Here is an 8820-nt window from a genome sequence, read left to right as displayed (position 1 = left end):
CCCAGGACCACTAGCTTAAAGTATAAACACTGACTTTTTTGACACCGTTTCAGTTAATGGAGATTAAAAATGCTTGTTTATGAAAATACAGTAATGAGCTGATTGGCATTAGTGCGTTAGCGGTTTACTACAGCTTGACGGTGATGTAATTTAGTCCACTGTAAATGTGAAGGGGCAGCTATGTGACTGACATCCTCCATATCCAATGGTGAGCTTGTGACCCAATGTAGCCAACCAATCAGAATCAGCGGGCGGGGCTTTGGCGCTGGAGCGAATGCAGGAGTTGTGAACTCATTCAGCATCAACGTTAACAGGTAATAAAGACTTAAAAGACATTAATATTGTTTTAAATAGTGTTCGCTTGTAGCACGTGGTCTGTTTGTTAATACACCGATTGTATGTTCAGTTTATTGAGTTTCTGCCATTTAAACAGCAGCGTTAGATGGAGTAATGCAGCCTGTCGGACTCAGCTGTAGTTACTGAACTGGCATCAGTGTTTGAAGTCCTCCATTTGGACTGTACTATTTAGGAGAAGCCAGCTAATAGAGGCTGGACATACTGCTGTGTGCAGAGGTTTTCTTGAGAACCAGTACGATTTGGGCTTCTGCACTTAGCAAAGTGTTGCGAAACAGCGTTTAATATTCACACTTCAGCAAGTTCTGCACAGCTGATGTAGATCTTCCGTCCAAAACTACAGCAGAGTCTTCAAAACAGTCTACATTGACTGCTGAAGTAGCCTGTACTGCACTCTGGTGGTTCTTTAAGGGCTCCCTAGTAAAGAAAATGGTTCTATATAGAACCATGAACACTTAAAGAACCCTTTGTATGATTTAAGGGTTCTTTGCATTGTGAAAGGGTTCTTCAGATTGATGGAGGATGTGCTGTAGATGGTTCTACCGAATAGGGTTTCACTATTGTTACAAGCCAAAAAAACTCCTTTTGTGGTGCTGTATAGAACCTTTTTTTTGTTACGAGTCTACAATTAAAAAGATGTTCTTCAAGGGTTCTTTGGTAAAAAGAATGGTTCTGTTTAGAACCATTATATGCTTAAATGGTTCTTTGCATAGTGAAATGGTTCTATATGGCACCAAAAGGGTTCTCCTACTGTTACAAGCTGTTAAATAGAACCATTTTCAAAACATTCCTATATAGACCCATTTATAGGAACCATTTCACCCTGCAGAGAACCATTTAAGCATGCAATGGTTCTTTGAGTGTTCTTGGTTCTATATAGAACCATTGTCTTTGCTAAAGAACCCTTGAAGAACCATCTTTTTTAAGATTGTACAGTTCTTCTGGAGTATTGCTTTTGTGTTCTCATTAAAGGGGAATTGCGTTTTTTATACAGAATTTCAGTGTAGTTCAGTTGAGATGTAAACAGAGTCATTCAGAGTGGTTTGATGTGAAATGGCTCATTGTAGAGAAACTTACAGACTCAGATTTCTTTACAGTGGTGGTGATGGGAACCAGGAGTCACAATGACTACAACACAAATATAGCCATTGTATTTACTATCCAAAACCACCAGTGAACCTACAAGTGTCCTCTGAGCTTTTATATGTAATGTTGATGATGGTAAAATAGTGGGAAACATTATTATTAAAAAATAGCCCAAAACTTAATCTCAAAACTGTTGTAAAACAGTGCCAGACATCGTATTTGCAACCATGTTGTATAATAACTTTCTGTGATATAGCTTTTAAACTCTTGAGACGTCTGGTTCCTATCACCACCACTGTAAACAGTTCTGATTCTGCAGGTTTTTCAGGAAAGAAGCATTTCACACCACACCACACTGAGGATTTTTCACATCCTAAAGATTTAAACATGCAGAAATTTAGAATTTGCCCTTTATTGAGGATACAGAAGGAAATGTCTGTTTAATAAAGAGTTTAATATAACCCTTAAAGGAACGCTTCAGGCTGCTGAATCTGCTGTATGGTCAATCACCACAGACAATACCAATTCCCTGTCCTCGCAAAGCAAAGCAAAACCTTACCGACTCACAACTAACGCATAATAAAGATCAGTGGGCAGTTGATTCAGCCCCTAAATGACTGTCTCTGATAATTGACTGTATCATACAAACACAGCAGGTTTTAAAAAAAGGCTGGAATGTTCTTTTAAATTTAGTGTTGAATAATGAAATGATGTCATCTAATGTTGACTTGTCCTGTAGATGTTCTGCTGAATGGTGAAATGCAAATGAAAATACCTATAAAGACTTTTATTTTGTTTTTTTCTTTGCATTTCTAGAGAGAACGCATTACCTTTTTTTCATAAGAGACCCTCTGAATGGACAGCTTGATGGTATGAGTGGACTGGTCAGTTCGTCAGAGAGATTGTGGGCTGTTTGGAGGAGACGAGGAGTGAAGATGTAAGTGGGTTTGACCCACTCACCCCCCCCCCCACAAACACACACATGTCATGGGGACCCCACAGCGACAGGGGTCACCAACAACCCCTCGACTAGGTCGCCATAGAAAGAGATCACTCTCTCCAGCTGACCGGTCAGTACGTCGAAACTCCGTAATAGTGGGTGAGTTAAATGTGTGCCTTTTTCATGGCCCTGTCAACAGGAGATTGTGAGTTTGATCCTCGGTGATGCCACAGCCATCAATGGCCGCGCTCAGGTGAATAGGATGGACCCATCCTATCCCCCATCAATGAGGTGATAGCCAGCACAGGTGTATGCTGGACTTAGGGAAGAGAATTGGTAGTTAGTGTTCTCCACCAAGCATGCCGAACTGTCCAATTGGAATGTATTAGCAGCAGATGCAGTGGTGCTTCATGTGTCTTGGAAGAAGTATGTGCTAGACTTCATCCTCTCAGCTGTTAGCATGGTGTGATAGAGGGAGACATAACTGATGGGTTGAAAGAGTGAATTGGGAGTAAATTGGGTAAAAATACTAAAAGAAACGAAAGCTGTAAGCAATAGAAAAGTATTGATCCCACAGGAAAACATTAAGGATCCCACTGTCACAGTAACAGTAGGTCAGAGCTGTGATTTGGTGTGTGTGTGTGTGTGTTGTAGGTGACGATATGGAAGGTGAAAGGTTAACAATAACAGTAGATCAGACACAGCACGGCCGTTTGGGCTTCAGTGTTCGAGGAGGGGCAGAACACGGCCTAAATGTCTTCATCAGCAAAGTGGAGTCCAACAGTGCTGCAGGTGAGTGTGTGTGTGTGTGTGTGTGTGTGTGTGTGTGTGTGTGTGTGTGTGTGTGTCTAGCAGGGTTGTAATGATACCCAAAATTCCAAATTTGATTCCATCCAATATGTCTTGATATGATTTATTTTCTGATACAGCAAAATAAGGAGTGGCTGATTTTGTGCCTTGTGTTCATATTTCAATGCTAATGTGTGAACATGCACACAGCATACATGCAGAAGAATCCCAAAATCCCAAAAATTACAAGCACCTACAATTTTTAGTTTATTAAATAAAATGTAGGGCTGGGCAGTGTGACAGTATTAACCATTATCATGAACAGCTTGGTCTCATTATGCTTTTCTTAGCATATCATGGACCCTGTCAGTACTTTAAAAAACCCTCCCCAACTGCAGGCTTGATTACAAACAGGGCATAATTAGTCCTGTTTAACTGATTTAGTGCAGCACAGAATGTGAAATACTGAACACGAATAACGGTATTCATAGTTTTTAATAGTATTTTTAAAATAGAACACTACTTTATCTGTTCCAAGGTGTCAGAAAAAGTGAATATTGTTATGTATCGTTTGTTGTGAAAACTTTTGTTACATTTTTGCTGTATCACTAAGCTATAAGAAAAAGTAATTTGAGGTGCATGCATCAGTAGCTGCATACAATGAACAAAAAATATAACTACATTGTAAATTACATTTAATTTTTATAACTAGCTGACCTTTCATGATCATGACAGGCCTAGTGGTTCAGGTTCAGATAGATGGAGCACATCAGCGTTTAAACACACTGTAAAAACTTCACTGGACTTCTAAGTTGACAGAACAATAACCTGTGTTTTACATTCTGTTAACTTATTATGTAAATGAACTTAACGTTTGAAGGCAGCCAGCTTACTATTTTTTTTTTTGATTAAAGGTGCAGTGTGTAAGATTTAGGGGGATCTATCTCTTAGCAGAAATGGAATATAGTATATTAAACCATGTTTTCATGTAGTGTATAATCACCTGTAACATTTACATGCACTCAACAATCCGATCATAATCGGATTTCCCGCAGTTATCCCGTTATTCAAATGGTCACGTAAACACCATACTCTGATCTAGAAATCCAGAAATCCAGATAAAAAAATCTGATAAAGAGAGCTAGATTTTAGCTCAGTAGTCAGATTTCTCAGTGCATGTAAACTCTTACTCTGATTTCTTTCGGATTCCTCAGTCCGCGCATGTGCAAAACAGACTGCGTTGCCGCGAGATGCAGCAAAACTCTTTTGGAGCGATGCTGAAACCAACTACATTCTCTAAGAAATTAAGCATTTAAATATTCTTCATCTTCTAGATGATGTATGTCCATATTTTCAGGTAAAGTGGCTCAATGTTTTTTTAAAAAAAAAGCTGTGGCAAGAAGTTTTAAGTTACATTTACGTACACGTCTTCCGCAAGTTTATTGGCTGGTTGCAAAGCAGAAATCCAATTACTGCCTGACTCATGTAGACACAGTTTTCATATTGTCTGATTACTCAAGTGCATGTAAAGACGTTGATCGGATTACTGACAAAATCTGATTTTCTGCAGTTATCGGATTATTAAGTGCATGTAAACGCACTCATTGTGTTTTCATTAGCTTAGAATGAGCCCTTCATATCTACATAGGGAGCAGGTTCTTTTCCAACAGACGCCTCCATATTTTGGCACCATATTTCTGCAGTAGCCCAGAACAGACAAACCAAACATGTTGCGTGTTTTTACATTAAAGTGGCAGCTTGAATTTGGAGGTGCTTGCACCGGTTGGGAGTCGTAGAAAGAAGAAGAGTCAGTGGTTGCTGCCATTGCTGGCCATTTTGTCTTGTGAGAAGTTTGAGAGCCCATATTTAGGCAAATGGAGACTCATACTGATTATTTAGTGCAAGAAAAAGTGAGGCACGGTGAATCCTTGTCATCAAAGAAGCGAAAACATTAAAACACCACCACGTCAGTGTTACTGCAATGCTGAGAATGATCCACCACCCAAATAGTACCTGCTCTGTGAGGGTCCATGGCGGTCCTGACCACTGAAGAACGAGGTAAAAGGGGGCTAACAAAGTATGCAGAGAAACAGATGGACTACAGTCTGTAACTGTAGAACTACAAAGTGCACCTATATAGTAAGTGGAGCTGATAAAATGGACAATGAGCGTAGAAACAAGGAGGTGGTCATAATGTTATGCCTGATAGGTGTTATTTTCCTCCTTTTCAGAATAAAAGAGTTTGATGTGTTTTTGGAAGGTTCAAAACCTACCCATCATGTAATAGATTACTGTAATTCTAACAGTCTAAAATAAATGCAGGTGAAACACTACCTTCAGATCGATGCACCATGATGTATTTTTACACCCCTAGTGAACATACGAACATACATAGGTGTATATTTGGTTCTTTCTGCTTGTGTTTATACTGTATTACCGTGTGTGTAGAGCAGGCCGGTCTGTGTGTGGGTGATAAGCTGCTGGAGGTGAACGGTATCAGTCTGGAGAACATCAGCATGAGCAGTGCAGTAAAGGTTCTAACGGGTCACCGCCGTCTCCGATTGGTTCTCCAGAGAGTGGGCTGGGTCCCAGGGCTCCGATACTCCAACGAGAAAACCACCTGGTGAGCAACACATACTTACTATCATGAATTATTCATGAGTCAGGATTTAAGAGGAAGAAAGGCTGCAATGGGTCTCTCTTTATGTAGTGCAGCCTTAAAGCGTCCGTATCCTGTATTTTTCTTGCATTTTATTTTCCCTTCTGAGGTCTGCTTATAATGTTTGTGTGGCTTTATGTACCAGAAACTTTCAATTAATTTTTGCATGACTAATTTTCCAATGCCTGTGTAACCCGCATAAACAGGCTGCTGTTGTTACTGCCCCTTTAAGACTAATATATAAAAACATAAAATGACCAGTGTTCTGATTGCCTGCCATCAGCATGTATTGAGCCCCATTCAAAAAGCAGTCCAGGCTGAAACACTCCTAATAACTTTAACGTGAATGGGTGAAACTAAACTGCTATAGGCTGAACAGGCAGATATGTCAGTGAGTTCTTATGACATCAGAAAAACAATGAATTTAAAAGCGATTTTGCAGCGTAGTTTCCATATGTGGACCATACTGACTGGGAATATGTTTGGAAAAGTGTTTACATAATACTTGAAACTATTTTCTTCCAAAAATGTGAGGAAAATTTAGTTTTCCATGATATGAGGCCTTTAAATCAGTCAACGGGTTTGTATTTAAGAGTCCTTAGTAGTTAGTAAGTAATTCAAAGCATTTACTGAATAATAGGCTTTATTAATGAGCTTTCTACCTTGTAGCTCTACTGTGTAGGTGTACAGTTACATACTGTAGTCCATCTGTTTCACCATTCATCATTGGTCAGTTTCTGACCACAGGACTGCTGTTGTCTAGATAAAACTTAGGTGGTCCATATATTATTTGGGTGGTGGGTGATTCTCAGCACAACAGTGACACTGACATGGTAGTGTGTCTGGTGTTGATACGAGTGTATCACCAGTGTGTCCCTGCTGTGTTGAGAGTGGACTGTATGCTTGCAAGGTGGAGCTGCAAGAAAGGGGTTTCTGATAAAGTGGCCGATGAACGTATATCTGTGTGTAGGGTAGATTTGATCCACAGGAGGATGGTGGTGGACGAAGGGGGAGCCACTCTCCCAGACAGTCGCTCAGATGCAGCTCTGTGTCGGACAGTTCACCTACAGACATCCCTCTCTCAGCCGTATCTGGGGCTCAACATCCGCGGGGGCACCGAGTACGGCCTCGGCATCTACGTGTCAAAGTGAGTGCACCTCTGCAGTGCAGATGTGAGGGGAAAGCTTATGGCTTTTACTTATTCATGGTTTTGGTATCATATACAGTGCCGTGTCTCAGGCTCGGACAGAATTCAGACGCTGTCAGACCATGCTTAGGTAAAAAGGGTTTATTAACAAAGGGAGTATCCGTAATCCAAGTCAGCCGGTCCAAGGTAAAAAACCCATAAACCAAAACAGGAACCATGAGGACAGTCGAAAAAAAGCAGTGTCCACAAAACGGGAACAGGCTCAAAGCAGAAAGCACAACAATACTGAGAGGGCAAGGTGAAAAGGCAAGGTCGAAGAAAAACAAAGCAAGGTTCATACATGAAATGACAAACAGACAAAACTAAAGGCTCAGTAAGGCTCTGAATACAAAGGCTGAACTAAGCTAAAACCCAGGCCTATATACTAAACCAACAGGTAACCATAACAAGGAACAGGTGAGAGTGATCAGTAGTCAGGTGAGGCAGAACACTGGAGAGTCATGTGAGGAGGGTTGGTGGTCATGTGATCGGGGGTGGGGTTCTGGGAAATGGAGTTCGGAGGCTGGGTGGCAGAGACAGCGGGAACAGAGGGAAGTGTGACACTGTGCATAAGTCTTTGGTACCTTAAAAATGTTATTTGAAAAGCTATTTATCTGGGCAGCAAGTATTTATTTGCTTAGAAAAAAAACACTAATATTACAATTAATACAAATAATGCTAACACAGTAAGTAGTGATTTTATGTTGGTCAATGTGTTGGTTTATCCCTTTCCAAATCTCTCCTCATGGCAGTCCAGTATTCCGAGCAGTTATCATCCAATACCTGGTTTGGCTAATCAGTGGTTCATTAAGTTAAATCAGGTGTGCTGCTGATTGAACTTCAAATCCATGTGATGTGTGCAGTCAATGAGGAGAACATAATCAAACATCTGTCATGACAGTTAACGGCAGTGGTAGCCCGACTCTGGATAAGAGCGTCTGCCAAATGCCATGAATGTAACCGCATATGACATCTTCAATGACATTTATGGCATGATTATATTAATGTTATGCAGCAGAGTTCAAAATAAGGTGTTTTGACTAGCTCGCAAGATATCAGCTACTTTTTGAAAAGGAAGAAATTGTTCATTTTTACTGCATTAACAATCGTTTGTGTTCCTTCTAATGTTATAGAGCGTTTTATAAGGAAAACCACATTTAGTGCATCATTCACAAATGATTTGAAACAATGGCCGGGTTTCCATTCCAAGAGTTCGCAAAAGTTAAGCGCATTTAAAAGTTTCAGCAGAAAAAAGCGCATTAAGTCGTGTTTCAATCCTCTACAGTTATGTGAAGAAACTTTAGATGATGAAAGGTACTGTGATTGGGGCTGCATCAAAACCAGCAAGATGAAGGGATTTAACTCAGTTTTTGCTTTAAGTAAAATCATCTTTACAGGAATTTGCCATCTTTTTATGATTGTTTGCAGCTCGGAGATGCCAGGCAGGATAAGCAGTGGCTCACCTAATGAGGACTGAAATCTCTGTGCCGCCCCGATGATGCCTACCTTGCATCCGGGAACGCAGATGCACCAGACAGTTCTGGTTACACAGAGCAACTTTTCAAACAAGCTTTGGATTAAGGGCGTTTCAGATTGTCGAAAGCAGCCTTCAAAAAGCTGTAGGGCCAGTCGTTTCTCACTTATGGCTTGATATGTCATAGTGTATGGAAAAAATCCTTTTCCTTCACCCTTTTAACTTTAGCAATATTCTAACTTTTCCACCTCGTCCTAGCGTAAAACTCTTTTTGCGATATTTGCACGTTTTTTTATTGAATTCAGGTTTTTCTTTGCACATTTTTAAAAGTC

General features: G+C 40.3%; 1 protein-coding gene across 1 annotated transcript in view; it reads left to right on the top strand.

Moving 5' to 3' along the window:
- The first annotated feature begins 253 nt into the window (after nucleotides 1-253).
- pdzd7b (PDZ domain containing 7b) overlaps nucleotides 254-8820 on the top strand; it is a 29573-nt gene continuing 21006 nt past the window's right edge. The window contains exons 1-5 of the mRNA XM_036571815.1: nucleotides 254-314; nucleotides 2257-2377; nucleotides 3035-3172; nucleotides 5618-5792; nucleotides 6799-6975. Of these exons, the coding sequence (XP_036427708.1) occupies nucleotides 3043-3172; nucleotides 5618-5792; nucleotides 6799-6975 (482 nt within the window). The 5' untranslated portion in view covers nucleotides 254-314; nucleotides 2257-2377; nucleotides 3035-3042. The remainder of the gene's footprint in view (nucleotides 315-2256; nucleotides 2378-3034; nucleotides 3173-5617; nucleotides 5793-6798; nucleotides 6976-8820) is intronic.

This window comes from Colossoma macropomum, unplaced genomic scaffold, assembly GCF_904425465.1.
Source record: "Colossoma macropomum unplaced genomic scaffold, Colossoma_macropomum, whole genome shotgun sequence".
In the NCBI taxonomy this organism is placed as follows: Eukaryota; Metazoa; Chordata; class Actinopteri; order Characiformes; family Serrasalmidae; genus Colossoma; species Colossoma macropomum.
Note: the sequence above shows the minus strand (reverse complement) of the source record. Positions and strands in the feature narration are given on the sequence as shown.